Raw genomic sequence first — 19176 nt, forward strand, 5'->3', positions numbered from 1 at the left:
TAGAAATAACCTAAATGATTATTTTTAAACCATCTTGAAGTTATATTTATACCTAATGGGAAAATGGAACAAGATATGTTCAGGACAGTTGTTTTCATATTAAATGATTTCATAACAGTGGTGTCTGTGGCATTAAATCACAGAATATGTATCATATCTTTTTCACATTTTCCTGATGAGTATATAAATTTGAAATATTTTCAGTAAGTGATTAAACATGTGATGCGTAAACCCAAAGCAAAGTAATGTGTTTCTTTAGTTATGTCTCTGCTGTATAGTACTCTCATTAACATTAAAGAGCTCTGTAATTTCACTGTTGTCAAATTTATTTGCCATAGTTTTTCATTAACCTAGAACCTTGAGCATCTTTTTTTTGGTTTGAGCCTTTAAAATACTTCTGAACTGTATTCCTTTCCTTTTTATAATGTGCGTGTTAAGAATTTAAAGTACCAACTTTTGATTTTTCTGCTTTTGTAGTTACCAAAATAGTTTACATTTGTTCTGAGGAAACCAGCTATTTGTGAATCTAATATTTAGACTTTTGGCATTTTTGGGTGCTATATGTGAACTGCATACATATCTTTTTTTTTTTTTTTTTTTTGAGACAGAGTCTTGCTTTGTTGCCCGGGCTAGAGTGAATGCCGTGGCGTCAGCCTAGCTCACAGCAACCTCAAACTCCTGGGCTTAAGCGATCCTACTGCCTCAGCCTCCTGAGTAGCTGGGACTACAGGCATGTACCACCATGCCCGGCTAATTTTTTCTATATATATTTTAGTTGGCCAGATAATTTCTTTCTATTTTTAGTAGAGACGGGGTCTTGCTTTTGCTCAGGCTGGTCTCGAACTCCTGAGCTCAAGCAATCCACCTGCCTCGGCCTCCCAGAGTGCTAGGATTACAGGCGTGAGCCACCCTGCCCGGCCTGCATACATATCTTGTCACTTATATTTGTGGGAGCAGGATTTATGTATTTTGCGATGTTTAAAAGGTTTTTGAGTCTAGGGCAAACTGGTATTAGGCATTCAGAGGCCAGCTGTTAGGACATGGCAGTCCTGGGAGGCAAAGAGCACTGAAGACTCCTTGTTTCAGCTTCCTGATTGATAGGTTATATAAGGAAACAGATATATTCAAGCAGAATATACTCAAGTAAAATATGTTCAATATGAGCTTTTTCGTTGCAGTTAATAATTATGAACCATGTTAACCTAAAAGTATCCTTTGACTATTTATTACAGTACTACCATTAGAAAAATGATACTGTTCAATTTACTAACCTAGAACTTATTTTTAAATAGTTCTTGGCCTCAGGCTTAAGGTAAGTAATTTGTTACTGATATGATAGAAAAGTAATGCAGTCTAATCTAAGCAAAAATTTAAGGGAACAAAATCTACATATACAAGTTTTTTTTTTTTTTTTTTGCAAAATAATAGACTAACATCTCCCATTCAGTTCCTTGTTTGTTTCCATGGTAAAGTTGATAATGGTTATCATAATGGACAGTAATGAAAATAAAGAGCCATGTTTATTTCAGGTCAGAGGCAGTTTATTTTAAATGTGATTTCATGTACATTTATAAGCAGCTTTTCTTGACAGAAATTTTGATTAAGTTGCCTTCAGTTCTAAAACAAACCTCTGTTGCTTTCAAACATAATGTGCTCTGTCCCCAACAAAACATATGAAAATATAATTTAAAGCACAGTTTTCACAGACACAGTACAATACATTCACTATACACGGTATAATAAAATATTCCCATCCTTACCTGTTTAGTAATACTGTCACAATGAATAAGTAAATAGAAATTGGAATTTGTTTTATTATTGAAAGAAATTTAACATGCACAATGACTATTTTATGACTGTTTAGCTGATGAACTACTGATCCAGCCTGCAGTTTCTTGCACTAGAAGGAGCGAAGCTAAATAATTGCTGGCCTCAAAAAATTTGTTTTGATCAATTGTAGGTAGATATGAAATAGCCAAGTAGGGCCTTCTTATGCACTAACCAGTTGCTTCTCATGTCTGGATCACCCTTTTAAATGTAGGATAACAACTGTATATTCAGGACCAAGACCGCTTTTCAGAGATCTGAGAAAATTTTTAGAGGGCAGTGTCTTTATAAATACTTTACTATCCCTCATTATGAGGGATTCATAACTTATGAATATAGAAGTTTACTCATCGGGCTAACAGAATTGTCATCCTTTCAAAGTGTCTGAAAATTGAGGAGGGACCCTTGTTTGCCAGCTCTATGTAACGTAAGACTTTTCATCAAACTGGGAATATGGGAAGGAACTTATTTTATGAGCAAGTCGAGTTTGCTTTTCACCAGTTTGTTTGGAGGGCAGTTAGCTGTCTGTCTCAAAGCAATTTTTATTGCATAATTAGGCAACTGGTAAACTCTTGTGTTTAAGGAATAGCACTTGGGAGAAAAGAATACTCAAGGCATGATGGTACTGTCGGTGAGGGAAAAACTTCAGGAATGGTCCAGATGTAGGTTACTCTAACGGGTCATGTTAGTCACTCTTTGACCACCTGCTGCAAGAAGCACTTAATTGTCAATAAGGCTCACTTTCATATTTCAGCAAAATGTTTTATAAAGCTAAAGGTTTCCGATAAGAATGCAGACATCTACAGTGTGATGGGGAAAGTACCTTAAAAAAAGTCTCAGAAACCACAATGAGCGTGAAGAAGAGGCAGTAGGGGGGGTCTTAACAAAAATGTTCCTCTTTGAAACGTGCTTAGACTTCTCATTCTGATTTGCAACCCACAGGTTTGGTAGGTCAGCGGCTGTAAGAATTGGCAACACAAATTGTTGGCAATAGAGAACTACAAAGTGCTTTAAAACTTCATCTGAAGATGAAGATGTAACTAAATTTCACACACACAAAATTTGCACTTAAGTATTCTGAAGTGTTTCCTAACAGATTTCAGGGAAAAGCATTTCACTAAACTGGTATCTTGGTCCACAAATATCAACAGGCATAAATTGAATCCTTTCCACCCAGCAGGCACTCAATGTGTTAATGAGTGAACTGAATAGACTATTTTGTACAAAAATGCCATTTATAACACTAAAATGATTGGTAAGTCAGATGATGGCAAGATTTTCAGCTTTTTAAAGGGCAAAAGGATTTGCAAGATAATATAAAACACAGAAAGCACACCTTTTATGTATGTTATTTAAATATGAAAATATTTTTAGCATATTATGTTAAACATTTTTCTTATTTATATTTCCATTACCTAAAGTCTTTCTACTCACAAATACTAACTCCATTATGTAAGGCATGGTAACCAGTTTGATAATGAAGGTATTATTTTGGTTTTGAACAAATGTGAGTTGATGTGTCGAAAAACTTCAATCACATTACAATCTTGAAAAAAAAAATCTCAGTGCCAGCCCTCTCCTCCCCCCACTTAACATCACTGCAATACAACTAAACGATATGCAACATGCCCTCAATTTTATTTTGTTTTGGGGGAAATGTGCTGAAGAACCTAGAGCTTTTTTTGTTTAGCACCTTATATCAAAGTAATGAAAATAGGTATGATGATTACATGTGCAAATGTACAAAATCATTAACTCTACAAAGATACATCATTCCAAAATTACAGAAAAAATTTAAAGCATGCATTTTAATTTTTTCTTTAAAGGGTTGCTGAATGCTTCCCCTGAAAAAAGGTGGCTGTTTTCAAAATCAGCAACTGCTGGTGAGGATTTCTTGGCACAGTTATGACCAGCATGTTATTGCTGCATCTTCCTGATAATCTCAGCCGACACCGGGGGATGGAAATTGATTGTGTGGTGCCGCAGGCCCTGAGCTGTCTTGTAACTCTTGCCACACCGACATTTGAATGGTTTGCGGACACGAATCTGTGTTCTGTGACCATTCTTAGCATGGTACTTTATGCCATTCACATTCTGTGGGGAAGACAAAAATATTGCTTATTAGACGGAGTCACAGAATGTTTGTCAAACTTGGGAAAACCTCAATATGAGCCTGGATTACAGTCAGACATCTCCTGGACGGCAGCTGGGTAGAAGGAATAATTCCAGCTGTGGCCCTTCAAGGACAGTCTGGTGTGTTAATGGGGGGCTGTTGTACAGACAGTCACACAGCTGACACAAGAAAATTTCAAATATGCCTCAATTACTCTGAAAGTATTGATTTCTTAAAATTTTACATAACAGGTATTTAGGACTCTTTAAGAAAATTAAATAGGCACAGGTCCCTCGGCCTAGAACTTTGCTTGCTCTCTGAATCTTTTTTTCCCATTCAGAATAAAGTTAACAGTGAACAATCCTATAAAAATAACCTCAGGATGACCAATAAGTACCTTTCTAAAGAAAAAAGTTAGGACAAATTTCAAAGTTTAAGGCTTGTATAAATTTTTGATTTGGAAACTCAGTTTATGTCTTGCTTCCAGACTACTGTGATAACCGTTCCCTACCACACTTTACCTAGAATTTTGTCCATTTTCTGCTCTGCATTAAGCCAGTGTCTCTGATGCCACTGTGGGAGCCACCTATTGCCCAAAGCCTGCCTTGCCCCTGCACAGCTGTGTGTGCTAAACAAACACTAGGCCTTCCTAAGTAGTGCAGTCCAAACATACGAGTAGCTTTAGACATTTTAGGTTAGATAGTCTTAGCAACAAAATGCTCAGACTGGGTTTCTCAGCATCTGGATGCTAAGGCTGTCAAAATGCTTTCTGGATTTCTGTGAGTTGGTTTTGCTAGCTCAGTAGCATATTCTGTGCAAGACTCCACTCCTAGATTTACTCTACAGATTTAACAGACAGTATTGCTCATCCCAATCAAATGGTGAGGAAACAGGCTGAGGGTATTAAGTAATGGTGGAAAATTTAAGAAAGAATGGCAGAGGTGGTAACAGCCTGCGACATGATATTGTTGAGCACAAATTACTAGAAGAGTGAGCTGTTTCTTAAAATGTTACCTACGTGATGAGTGCGTTGCGCACCGTCTGGGGAATGGTCACTCTTGAATGTTCTAACTCGGGGGGAAGGGGGCATAACTACATGATGAGTGCAATGCGCACTGCCTAGGGAATGGACACGCTTGAAGTTCTGACTCGGGGGGGATGGGCGGGACATGGGCAGTGTAGGTGGCCTGAACTTTTGTACCCCCATGATGATAAGCTGAAATTTAAAAAAATGTTACCTAAATCTAGTCCTACAGGGCCCAGTCCTATGCCCAACAGTCTTGTTCCCATGCTACATAGGATGCTCTTAAATAAGCTTCCAGAACACCACTCCCTCCCTGCCACTGCTTCATGAGTATCTAGCACAGTGTCTAGGCACATAGTAGTAGATGCTCAATAAGTTTTTGTGAATGAAGGAATTTGTCAGAACAGTGTTTTCCAACCATATAGTTGGGAGGGTTGCTATTAAAAAATGTGTTTGGTGGTTAATTACTATTACATTTCCCTCTTAAAAGACTTGTAGTGCATATTAACGTTTTTTTTAAGGTTTTGGTAGAGAACCCTGCTTCACTTTGTTGAACACAGAGAAGCCAAACAGCCACCAGTTGGCTGTGCTCAGAGGCTGAAGGTTGTCTAGTGAGTGGAAGCAGAAGGCACCCTCTGCCCTGGATGCCTGGCTCTGGGCCTTCGGCAGCTCCAGCCTTGTCCTTCTTGCATCAATCCTTTCATAGGGAGTGAGGAAGCAGCCCACCAGTCTTGTTAAGAGCTTGCTGGGGCAGGACATGGGGACGGTAGTAGCAGTTGCACAATCAGACCCACTGAGACATTAGATGGGTAGATACGCCCCGTCAGCCCCCTGGCTGGCCCAGCCATCCCAGCTGGGGCCCAGGCACATGTGTGAAGAGGCTAACTTGTGTATGTAGCCCAAGTGAGCCTTCAGATGACTCCAACCGCATGGGACACCCTGGGCAAGAACCACCTTGCTGGCTGGGCACGGTGGCTCACGCCTGTAACCCTAGCACTCTGTAACCCTAGCACCCTAGAAAGAAATGGTTTGGACAGCTAAAAATAAATAGAAAAATTAGCCGGGCATGGTGGCACATGCCTGTAGTCCCAGCTACTCGGGAGGCTGAGGCAGAAGGATTGCCTAAGCCCAGGAGTCTGAGGTTGCTGTGAGCTAGGCCGACGCCACGGCACTCTAGCCAAGACAAAAGAGTGAGACTGTCTTAAAAAATCACACACACACACACACACACACACACACACACACACAAAACACCTTGCTGAGCCAGGCAACCGACAGAACTGGGAAATATTGTTTTAAGCTGTGTGTGTGTAAGAGAGAGAGAGAATAATAGTTTTATGACTGTTAGAAAAAGACTTCCAACTTTAATATGGTAGAAAGTTCCCTGGCTCACAAATGCTAGAAACATGCATCTGGCTGCTTAATAATATCCCAATTATTAGCTCAGTGACTATTCATCAAGCACCTAGTAGAGACCTTTTCAGTAGATGAAGGGTTACTAAAATACTTCATGTCTTTATTTTCACAGGGAACTTGTTGCAAGATGGATCATTAAGAATCCAGCTACCTCTGGGCCCCAGAACTACTCACGCCTTGTTTGAAAATAGGGGAGACCAGAAATAAAAACCATTAACCAAGAAGCAAAAAGGCATAGCAACTTCAACATCAGGGCTTAGACACTCCATCCAGGCCCAATTTTTATAACTAATTAGGTTAGAAAAGGTTTGAAACCAGAAATTGCTAAAGTCACAGGAGGCCAGTCCAATGTGAAACCAGATCCCTGTTGACAAGAAGGACAAGCCAGAGGTGAGGTGATTCCAGCAGCCCTGTGGCCTGTTCCCAGCTTGAATGTAAACATTACGTTGTGTGTCTGGCTGTGAGACTGAGGAAAACACAGCCAACTCCATACATACAAGCGCTTTATTACTCTGGAAAAATCAGGAAGCCAATTCCACATTTGGAAACATACAACATTCCAGGGTTAGCCAAAGAACCTCCTGTACCATCACTCCTTTCTCTGTTGTGATTTAAAATGTTCACAAGTGTCAATAGGGTGCCCTTATCACAACTGTTAATACAAGGTCAAATCAGACTATTAAAAGATTTCCTCACAATCTATCCATTCAGTTATAGGCAATGGAACAACTTCTTTATAAGACTAGATAAGCTCTAAAAAGATCCACTGAAGTTTCTAATTGCATCAACCCTGAAATGAATTGATCTTTCAAAAATATTAATAACAAAAATATATAATGGGAGGCAACTTGAAAATGACATGCTCAAATTTTCTGGTCTTTGAAAAGAGAAATGGAATTAAGCTTTCAAAGGGCAAGGAAGGTCATTACCATTAAGAACTTATCATGTTGGGTGCTTGATGTCAACTGCCTTATTCAATGCTCATGGCTCAGATGAGGGAACTGACACCCAGAGAAGGTGAGAGACTTGCCCAAGATCACATGGCTGGTAAATGATAGAGCTGGAATGGGAACCCCGAGATGCACAGTTCCATAGATCGTATTTCCTCCTTCAGCCTCCTAAAGTGCTAGGTATGTGTTAGAATAACCAGCTGGTGGGCTTTGAAAAATCTTACCAGTTAGGAAGGATTGGGATACTCAGTCTGAAGAAAAGTGTCTATCAACAATGATGCTCTGATATCAGGCTAGTATATGAAGGAAGCCAGTGGGACAGGAGGGACAAAGGAGGACTCAGATGGTGGGTTTTACCATCAGGAACTACCTGTCCCTATGATAGAATTTAGCAAGTCAATGGAAAACAAGCAATTTAGAGGATATTCTAAAAATCCCACTCCAAATCAAATCATGAAATGGAAAGTCTGGATGCTAAGCTGGGCCATCTTGAAGTTAACTGTATTTGATCTTTGTTGTCAGTACTCAGGCCTTAATGTGTACAATATGTGACATGTGCCCTAGATATGAAAACCCTAGCTTTCCATTTCCCATGAGCCTTGACGTTCTATTAATACACCATGGAGAGGAGGAAGTTGCTTGGGGATTTGATGAAGAAGAAAAGTGAAAGAGCAGAAATTAGGGATGGCGGTGGTTAAAAGTGAAATCCCTTGGAGCAGTGGGGACACCCACCGGCCCCAGAAAGCAGGAGGGCTGAGGTGCATGTCACCCTCCACTGACTCAACATGGCAGCACACAGAATGTCCAGGGCCTGTCGGTAGGATCCTTAGGAAAAACAGAATTGCGTCTACATAAAATTTAGCATATTTTTCCACTTAACGTTACTTTGTGAACATTCCCTCATCGTTAGTTTTTTTTAATTTTTGAAAATAGGATACTGTATATCTATGTATCAGGGGTCAGTGTATCTGCTGCGGAAACAATAGCGTCCTCTGCAGCAGAGGACTCCTTCAGAGAGACCCGGTGGGGGGGCTTGTTCTGTTTTACTGTTCTTGAAAGTTACAAAATGTCTTTAATCCTCGCCATTCTAACACAAAAATTATCAAAGGAACAAAAATCTCAAAGCACTTCAACCCATCTTTTAAACTTATCCCCAGTTGCAAGGTGGGGAAGTCCTAACCCCTCTCACCTGCAGTCAGCAGAGGAGCGTGAGCAGCACTAGGGGTGGGACCCGTGGCCTGGCCTGGCACGCCTGGGGAGGAAGCCAAGCGAGAGTCCCACCATCACTCCAGTGCCGCTGCTCCAGCTCCAGGGTCAGTGGGGAACCCACATTTCCCTCTTCCCTGTCATTACGCCTTTGCCCTGTCATTGCGCTTTTGTTCCTTTGTCCTCAGGGTAACTACTGAGACCTGCACTGGGTGCTAAGGAGGGGACAGCAAGCTGTAGGGTCGTGGGGGTCATAAGGGAGATGGCATCTCACTGTAGACAGTGCTCAGCGTGGAAAAAGCATCTGGGAAGGTCTGAGAAGGAACCTTTCCCTATGAGGGTGAGTGAGTCTGGGACGTTGGGAAGGGCTCCTAGAGGAGGTGGCGTTTGAGCTGTGCCTTGAGAAAGGAGTAGAATTTAAGTGAGAGATGCTGATGGAGAGAGGAAGGTGTGGGAGAGGAGGATGTGCCACCCCCAAAGACGCCTAGTTGCCATGAGGATTGTTCAGCTGAAGGCAATAAAGCAGCCGCAGATGCAGGAAAGCTCTCTGCCCTCCCTCCATTAGCCTAAAAAGAGGACATAAATTTATCAGACAAAAGAGATCCCACCACCCCCTTCTTCCAGGGAGAACAAAGGTTAACCACTGAACAGAACTTGAGACCCGCACTGGCCTGGAAATGGTAGCAGAGGAATCTACATGAACAGGCTTCACCAACTAGCCTTTATCTACCATTTATTTATTTGTCTTCCCACAAGTTGCTGCCCCTAGAGACTCAAAGTCCTTTCCCTTGGTCTTGTCACTTTTCTAAAAATGTATCACATTTTCTTGAAGATGCTATATAACTGGAGTTCAAAGCCACCTCTTCGAGAACTACTCATTCCCTGGGTGTCTGTCTCCCAAGTATATTATGAAATACACATGTTCATAAGCTTCTATTTTTCTCTTGTTAGTCTCTCTTTTGTTACAGGGGTGTGTTACAACTAAGAACTTATGATGATTGAAGAAAAAATTATTTTTCTTCCCCTACAAAGGGAAGTGGGTATCCTAGGCCAAGGAATTAACATGAGGAAAAAATGTGGAGACTTAGCTCTACAGCTCTACTGTCCCTCTCCCATTCCCCGCTCAGTATGAAGTCAGGAAGTCAGATACCTCATCTTCTCTCGGCTCTGTAAATGCCACTGAAATGGTGAGAAGAGCTCACTGGAGTCAGCACCCACGAGACTTAACTGGTTAGAGACTCCTGCCAACAGGGGACAGGAAATGAAAGTCTGACTTGCCTTGGAAATAAACAAGATGGCAGAACTTCTGGATTCTGCCTGACTCCACAGCACACCAGCTCATTACCACCCTCTTCTCACCGGTTCCCAAGCCAAAATCATGCAATAAATAAGATGAAACAGTTACCTAAGAGAACAGCACTGCCCTACAACCAGTAATTTCTGAACAGAAAGAGTCAAACTGAAGCTTTAGGGAATGTGACCGTGTTCATCTCACACACTTGGATAAAGGAGTAGAGTTCCATGTCTGTTCTGTCCCACGTGTCATTACTTGGCCTTCGGGCCCAGAAAAGGAAACTCACGCTTCCCTCATCGAGATAAGGGCCACCAATGGCCACCATGTCATCTGCAGCTAATGGAGCCTCTTGGCTTTAGATGGTGAGAGAACACATGGAAAAGCCCCCATCAGTCCAGACATAGACCACTGAAGGGGGGAAATTGCTGGAAATCCAAGAAAACTAAAAGCAAAGGAATAATGATAACAAAATAGAACAGTGCTTGGGCCTTTGCGAGAAGCAGTATGCTGGCAGCGGCGAGGAGGGGCAGCTTGGGTAAAACACAACGGAACCAGCACCCAGGGCAGGCAGGTGTGAGTGTGGCCTTCTCTGGTCTAGCTTTTCCTACTGGGAAATACAAAAAGAAGGAACCAATTTCTTTCTGCAGTGCAGAGCTGCCCTCTGGAAAAATGAGCTTGTCTAACGATGCTGCCGGCATCTTGCATCCCGAGATAACTATTTCGTGGCCTTCTCTCCTCTCCCAGCTCCGTGCCGCTGACACACAGAAAACGCAGAGATGCGTCCTGAGGCCTGTTCTGACCCGGCCTCAGCAGCTGCCCAGCAGGCCCTGACAGGACGCTCACATCTCCACCCTGGGGGGTTCTTTTTAAACAAAGAGCACCTGGACTTAGCGTGATAGAATTTTAACAGTACATAGGCAAAAGAAAACCCTGGGACATTACCTTTGTGACACATTTGTGGTTCATGTTTTTATATCCATGGCAGGTATAAAAAGTACTGAAATAGACTTGTTTTAGTGTTCAGAGACAAATATCTAAGAAGGGGCTATATAAGAAGTGATTATGCCACTGCACATTTTTCAAGCCTTTCAAAAAAACTATCAGTCTGCTGAGCTATGAGTAAATTAGCATATCATCTAACGTGCCAGGTATGTTTCTGATTTTGTATTTCCATCTCACATTTGGATGTTAAAGAGCTGCTAACACCTCATGGGCAAGTTTTTAATTGTTTTTTAAAATGCCTTCTGGACCCACACTTGAATATCTTTGGTGTTTCTCCTTGTTTTGTCCCTTTGAGTTTCCTTGGAAAACTTAGCACCACAGGCTGCCCGAGACACCCAGGGTCAGGCTCTCAGAGACACCGGCCGGCAGAGAGGACAGCAGGGAGGGGGCTGAGGCTGCAGTGAGCGGTCTGGTGAGAGAAATATCAAAGCCCTTTTTCCCCTGATCCCCTTTCATGCCAGTGAGTGGAAGGGAGGAACAACTGCCTCAGCTGGAAGCTAAATACCCTACCACATTTCCACATTTTCCCAAAGGGCTCTGTGAGCCATCTGGAACTTTTATGACTTCAAAGTGGTCTTCTGTGAGCTACCTGTAGAGCTAGTCATTGGGAAAGGTGTTTGGCAAATAAATAGGTTGACACATCTGATAATCTGACAGGCCCCCCAATATGACAAAAATTTGAAGAATATCAAAGGTCTTCCTGCAAAAGATCTCTTTTGACCTCCAGGCTCCCACATAGGTCAGCAAAGGGGAAAACCCCACTGAGCACCCGACATGCAGGCCAGCATTCACCTGTGGGCACCCTGTGCACCCAGTTATCACGGGAGAGGGAAGCATCTCTCCCTAGCCCACGGGGCTGCTACCTTACTGGAAACTTGCCAAGCAAGGTGGCACCTCTGTTACCTTGTATCTCTTTTTACATCCAGGAACTGGGCAGGCAAAAGGCTTCTCTTCCCCTCCATTCATGCACATGGAGCTGAGGATCGCTTCGGAGCTGATGGCGCTCTCTGTGGTCCAGGACTCATCGCTGTCCGACTCCTCGTAGTCCACCTCCTCCTCGTCGTACTCGCTGCCTGTGTGGGCAGGAGACAAGTGCAGGGACTGTCAGGAGTGGTCACCTCCCTACAGGTTTGCCCAGCCACCCCCAAGACAGGAAGGGCAGCCACAGCAGGGCACGCCAGGCCCCGGGGGACCACCAGCACAGTTCCCGCGATGGCTGTGGGCGGACGAGCCCCGCATTCCCACCCGACACTGGGGAAGGCCTACCCAGCAATCCGTGGCTAGGAGTGAGCTGAACAAGAACTTGAACTCGATTCTGTGGCAGGCGCAAAGGTGCAAGGAAGGCTCCAAGACCAAAACCAAAAATAAGCAACAATGACAGACCTGCCCTGCCCCAAGCTAGTGCATGACATTCCCGTGCATAGAGTTCTATCCCTGTAGTTTTATGATTTATTGGCTTAATAAATGCAAAAATTTCTGGGAAGGGGTTACATTTTGTAATTATCGGGTATTTCTTTATAGATTTGAGCTGTGAAGACCACAAGGAAATTTGCAACTAAAAGGTTGTTACCCCAAGCTAGGGAGCAAGGGGAGCAGAGACACCAGGGGCTCGGAGGGCACAGCCGCAGGAGAACGCGGCGTGGCTCCTGGAAGACAAAGCAATTCCCTCCTGCTCAGCTCAGCCCTGCCTTTCGGCTACACACACGTCTCCTGGTGGGGCCGACCCATCACAGTCACCTGGCTGGGACAGGAAGAGGGGATTCTCTTACATTCCTCGAGGTTAAGGGCTCTGCTAGGAACTGAATTAAAAATCTACTTTGCTGGCTTCTGTGCAGGACGGCAGGGATGGAGAACCACTTCCGCACGCAGCCTCTTTTGCTCTTTTTAATGAGGCCCAAAGCCATTTATTCTGAGCTTTTGCACAATACAACCCTGAAGGACATAATTCTACAGATCATAAACAGTGTAAAATAATATGTTGACAAGTCCTAATGCATTTACAAGCCCCATGGAATAAATAGGAATTATAGCACAACATTAATAAGAATTATATGGTAGCAATTACAGTTGTGAAATTCATCCCCCAGGTGTGAGGCTAAATTGCACCGGGGGCCTGCCTGGGTGCTTCATGGGCTCACTCTGCTACATCAATTATTTCAACACCAAATATTGGCACTTTTATTGGGTTTCATTTTAATAGGCATTAATAAGATTGTTTGAAGAGCCAGTTGAGCCAGAAACAGGGACGCAGGCATCTGAGGCTAAAAGTTGAAAGGATGCAGGAAGGAAGGAAGGGCCCTCAAGTTTATTGAGTGCCTATTGTGTTTCAGGCACGTTACATGCATTATCTCATTTAATCCCCCGGTAACCCTATGAGGCGGGGATTACTGTCACTTTTATCCACAGGAGGAAACTGAGCCGGGAGGTTAAATGCTTATGCATTCTCAATGAGCTATTAAGGGACATCACTTTTTCCCACGTTGCTTCCTAGCCCCAGTGTCTGGCTCCTCTGAGGGGTCCCTTTCAATCTCCTTCAGGTTGCTGGTTTTTCACCACTTACCACTCAGGTGGAATTCAAAGCACTGTGTTTTGAATCCTGCTAGAAACTCTCAGGTGGTGCAGAAAAAACAATTTGGCAAAAATGAGGCTTTGGAGTTAAGTGTGGGCTCCAGGAAACCCTGCTGAACTTGGCTGTAGCTCCCCAAAATAGGAGAGCCAGCTTGGAAATACTCGTACAAGACAACACAGGGTCCTACTCTGCCACGTCCCTCCCTGTCCATAAGCAAATCCTAAAAGCTGTTTTTAAGTAGGGCATCGTTTAAGACATTTTACTCTTAAACAAATGCCACATGCTGGTGTCCTTTAAATTGCTTGTTAGAAAACTATAAATGCTATTTCCCAAAGCTCCTCCAGTGGGACTTCAGAAAGTTAGAATGACTAATTTACCCATCTAATTGGGCTAATTTGTTAACCTGAATACCAAGCACCACGCAACATTTACAATGGGGGTGGGGGGACCTCAGACCAACTGAGGGCTTAATGAAGCCCAGCAGAAGATAAAACTTCAAAACTCCACTGGATCAAAAGGGACCAGACCCTGAGGGGTCGATGCTGCCTACGCAGTGGCCTGGAAACCACATGGCATCCAGCCCCACGCGGGGTGCCTAACTTACAGTCCCAGCCGGAACGCTTTTGAGAGGGAAAGGTAGTGCTGGGCTGACAGGCACAAACTGTGACTGTCCCAGGCAAAGTGAGACACACACAACCCCTAGTTATCAGGTACAAGCAGGTCCCTTGGGTAGCTGGTAAAACTAATCCTCTCCCTTGTACTTAGTTCTGTCCTATGACAAAGAGAGCACCGCAGACCCGAGTTCACGTCTTTGCTTTCGTTAGGTGAGGGACAAGCTACTTGGCTTTTATTTTCTCTTCCATGAAATGGTGCAAGTCTCTTCCTTGCAGCTTTAATTTAAGGATTAGAATTAGTGTCTAGAGATTACCTAGTATAGCAGCACTGCCATGTAGTAGGTGCTCAAAAAATGAAAGACGGCGTAACTAATGTCATTTTTGTAATAATATTACATATAAAACAGTATTATTTTTAGAAAGGCCTGTTGTGAAACTAAACAAGAAATAAGATAAATCTTATTTCTAGGCTGGGAATCCCTAGTAGAAAACATGCCAGCAGGACTCCACGACAAGGCAGTCCCGTCTGCCTCGGGCCCTTCGGTGCGGGTGGGACAAAGCACATCGCCACTCGGCCCCCGAGGGAGGCTGCAGAGCCAGGCCGGGGCACAGGGCCCAAGTAAGGGCCCTGTGGCTGCCACTGACAAGCTGTGTGAGCCCAGGCAAGTGACACCACCTCTCTGAGCTTCAGACTGCTCATCCGTAAAATGGGCTAGTAATTGTTGTGAAGAGTAATTGAGTTATTGTTTTTAGAAGTACTTTGAATAATGTCTGGCACATGGTAAGAGTTCAGGGAGTATTTACTAAAGAAACATGATGTCGCACAAGCAGTTTCTTTATCTTACCTATTGTTCCCCTGCTCTCTTCTGAGGACAGTCCCTCTGTTACACTAGAGGAACATGCTGGGGTTCTCCTACTGCTTGCCTTCCTGCACCCCAAATCCAACCTTTTCATCAAACAGGGAACTGTTGACAGGGAGGCAGCCAGAGGGGCCGCTGCAGGCGGGAGGGGCCGCTGGGCCCCACGCACACCCCCGCGGGCCTGCAGCGTCCTGCAGAAAACATCTGACACCAAAAAACAACTGCTCTCAGTCTCCTTTCAAACACCTTAGAACTCTAGACAGAGCTAACCTGAAACTAAAGTTACACACTGAGTAACAAAAACATCAGGGCCACCCGTCTCTTCTTTGCTTCATTAAATTTCCTTGTGTCTTTCCAAAACAGAACAATACATTCCAACCTCGTTCATCTTCAATTTCCGCTTCGTCTGCTACCTCAAAACTAAATTCAGAATGAACAAATTCCCAGCAGTCTCCAGACCTTTGCCAGGGAATTCCTTACCTGTTCAGGGAATGCGGGAGGGGGCGAGGCTGCTTCTCCTAGCCAGGGCCTCCCACCTCTGATCCTACACCCCAAGCAATAAAACATCATGTGTGTGAAGATTCTTATTATAAATGCCATACACGCACTAATATATTACTGTATAAAACATACATGTAAAGAAGTAAAAAGGGTGAGGATAAAATAATTATAAATATCTTGATAAATACATGTATTAAAAACAAGTAAGCGTAAAGATTTAATAGCTCCTTCCTATACCTTGCCTTAAGCCCGTGGGTCACACCGCAGTCCGCATCAGGCTGTCGGGGTGGAATGGGCTGTGGACTGGGTAGCTGGGGAACAGGAGGGGCCTCAGGAATGGACACGTTCACTCACTCACACCGCAAGCATGTGTCCAACACCCACCACGAGCGACACAGGCGATGGTCATGGTCCTATCTAAACCCCATGCTCTAAGCCCGAGGGAGGGGAGCGGGGCTCCACGCCAGCAGACTGAGGGGTAACGGGATGAGATGAGGCTCTTGTTCTGTGCCCCCACCATCCCGAAACCTCAAATGTTAGTTTCTGCACAATTTTCAAAAGCAAAAATGTATTAAAAGTATCTCCTCTGTGTAAAAGGTGGGGTGGGGAACAACCCAACACCTTCTGTGTAGTTACAAGTAGTTAGGGCAGGAAAGGTCTTTGGAGTGTGTGAGTCACAGGAAGAATCTACCCTTCTGGGGCCCAGAGTGGGTGTCTGGGGACAGGCTGGCAGGTGTCCCCTAAGCCCTCTTAGCAGGCTCTACTGGGGAACACGGGGCTGGGGAGTCAGAATTTTGCAACTGGAACGAACTTCTGGACCAATGAGTCCTACATTCATTTCCATGTCTCAGAAGTTAGTGACTGTCCATTTTGAGTTGATCTTTGTGCACGGTGTAAGATACGGGTCAATTTCATTCTTCTGCATGTGGGAATCCAGGTTTCCTCACGCCATTTATTGAAGAGACTACCCTTTCCCTACTGTGTCTCCTTTGCACCCCTGTCAAAAATTAGTTGGCTGTATTTGTTTGGATTTATTTCTGGGCTCTCTCTTCTGTTCCACTAGTCTATGTGTCTGATTTTATGCCAGTACCCTACTGTTTTATCTTAGCTTGATAATATAATTTTAAATTAGGAAGTTTGATGTCTTCAACTTTGTTTCTTCTTTCTCAAGATTGCTTTAGCTATTCAGCGTCTTTTGTGGTCCCTACATGGATTTTTAGGATTTTAGGAATTTTAGGATTGTTTCTTGTATTTCTGTGAAGAATGTCATTGGGATTTTGATAGAGATTACGTTGACTCTGTAGATTGCTTTTGGTAGCATGGACATTTCAACATTAATTCTTCTGATCCACGAACACAAGATATCTTTCATTTATTTGTATCTTCTTTGGTTTCTTTCATCAATGTTTTACGTTTTCAGTGTACAGATCTTTCACTTCCTTGGTTAAATTTATTCGTGAAATTTTTTTGATATTATCATAAATGGGATTGCTGTCTTAATTTCCTTTTCAGCTAGGTTGTTATTTGCATATAGAAATGCTACTGATTTTTATATGTTGATTTTGTATCCTGCAACTTTACTGAATTCATTTCCCCCTATATTTAAAAACAAAAATCAATTGGATCAGATTGTTAATTTTAGTGAAACCATTCTCTATTAGAACACTCTCAAAGATGTATATTTCAAAGGGGAATCCAAGGCTTAAGGACACAAAGGATCCACTGGCTGTGACACTGGGTAAATACAACAGTGGAGATTTAGCCAAGCAATCCTTTTCATTAGAATGGTTATTGTTTTTGCTGATGTTCTGGTTATAAAGTTCCATGGTTTGGTATTTTTTTTTTAAAGACCAGTCAAGTGCAGTAGTGAAAAGGGGGAAAGGAGTAGAACAAGGAGTTCAATCTGTAACTGACTGTGAACAATCAAGTGAGATAACTCACTACCTTCGGACCAACCAAAGTTCCATGGTTTTGATGGCCTATTCCACCCTTGTTCTCTCCCACATACTGTTATTTGTAATGAATGGGCAGATTTTAGGAATGTGTATATGACCTGATAGTCAAAATGCTTGTTTTAGGTTTGGCCTCCTTTTTCTTTAACTCATTTGCTCCTTATTAAATTCTGGCAATTGTATACCTAAGCCTCCCTGTGCTTACTTGGATTTTTTTTTAAATAAAAATTGTAGGCCGGGCGCAGTGGTTCACGCCTGTAATCCTAGCACTCTGGGAGGCCGAGGTGGGTGGATCGCTTGAGGTCAGGAGTTCAAGACCAGCCTGAGCAAGAGTGAGACCCTGTCTCTACCAAAAATATAAAGAAATTATTTGGACAGCTAAAAATCCATATAGAAAAAATTAGCTGGGCATGGTAGCGCATGCCTGTAGTCCCAGCTACTCGGGAGGCTGAGGCAGTAGGATCGCTTAAGCCCAGGAGTTTGAGGTTGCTGTGAGCTAGGCTGACGCCACGGCACTCTAGCCCCGGCAACAGAGTGAGACTCTGTCTCAAAAAAAAAAAAAAAAAAATTAAATAAAAATTGTATCTGCCTAAGAAGGAGCAAATTTTGCTTTGCATTTCTTGAACCAGAAGGAGTTGAGAGATACCTTTGCCATTTAGGTTAGAGGTGCCACCTACGAACCTGGCCCTAGGAGATGTGCCTTCTGTATCATTAGCCTTTGTCTCCCCAACCTAACAGAGGGAAAATCTGGGGCAGGAAGGTGAGGGAGGTGCCCTGGGTCACCAGGCTAGAAACAAACTTCACTGAGACTGGTCCTTGGCTCTTTGGTTCCAAAGTTTGTGTTCCTTTGATTTACTTTCAAATTGAATATTCCCTGTATGAGAGGGATAACAAAGACGTGATGGACAAAGCAAGGCCCTGGAGATGTGCTGGGAAGAAAAGACAAAGAATACAACGTAGAGTTGCAGACACATATATGGCATGCAGTGTACCAACATGTGGGAAGCGATGAGCTATGCCTCTGACAGCCTGTGATGGGACCCTGCCATCCTGGGGTGGCTGCAGTCCAGTCTTTCCAAGGACAGGAACATGAGTTGTTTTTTTAAAGGCTCTTGTTAGTCTTAGATACGGTAATCAATTTAAAAATGACATTCACTTTGTCAGAGTTTCTACACAAAAATGTAATTTAACCTGGCACTGTCACATATAAAAATTGGCTGCCACTGATCTTTCTTGGGTTAAATTTTTCGTCTTCAAACTCCACAGTTATATGGACGGCAGCTGAGAGGGGCACCTTTAGGCAGCCCCAATAGCTCATGTCAGCATTTCAATCTGAGAAATGAGCAAAACCAGCAGATAAGACTCTGTGATAAGATGATGACACTCCACGGGACTGCTGAGGAACTTCCACTGGTGTCAGCAAAGGAGGTGAAAAATCAGTGTTGGTTTCATGAATCAAACGAGAAAACCAAGGTGGTCTGGAAGCTGTACACACATGCATACCTCTTCCCGGCTGCCCATCTGGCCGAACCTATGTCACCACCCAGGAGCCTGCTGGGTGCTTCTGCCACGCTGTCCCCAAACCTTGCCCACCCCTCCTCACACCTCTGCCCACACTTCCCTGTGCTGACCCCTTCACTCTGAGAGATGGCCCGACCGTTTTAGTACCTACAGAGTGCTCAGTCTTTGCAGTCCTAAACATAAAATAGTGACATGCAGATAAAAATAAGTCAACCTTTTCCAGAAACCCCATACGTCTCATTTTTCTTATAACACAGATCATTAATATTCATGTAAAAGTGATAACTGCAGTGACAGCAAATTAAAACTCTCCTAGGGTGTCAAATT

At 43.4% G+C, this 19176-nt stretch overlaps 1 protein-coding gene across 2 annotated transcripts in view; it reads right to left on the reverse strand.

Annotated features, from left to right (window-relative positions):
• JAZF1 (JAZF zinc finger 1) overlaps window positions 1–19176 on the reverse strand; it is a 383233-nt gene that overhangs the window by 53460 nt on the left and 310597 nt on the right. The window contains exons 4-5 of one of the 2 annotated variants that reach the window (XM_045564806.1): window positions 11736–11905; window positions 1529–3921 (exon numbers count right to left, since the gene is read on the reverse strand). In XM_045564806.1, the coding sequence (XP_045420762.1) occupies window positions 3745–3921; window positions 11736–11905 (347 nt within the window). In that variant the 3' untranslated portion in view covers window positions 1529–3744. Of the gene's footprint in view, window positions 1–1528; window positions 3922–11735; window positions 11906–19176 lie in introns of those variants that run through there. The other variant, XM_045564807.1, reaches the window with a different exon arrangement.

The sequence above is a fragment of the Lemur catta genome, chromosome 11, assembly GCF_020740605.2.
Source record: "Lemur catta isolate mLemCat1 chromosome 11, mLemCat1.pri, whole genome shotgun sequence".
In the NCBI taxonomy this organism is placed as follows: domain Eukaryota; kingdom Metazoa; phylum Chordata; class Mammalia; order Primates; family Lemuridae; genus Lemur; species Lemur catta.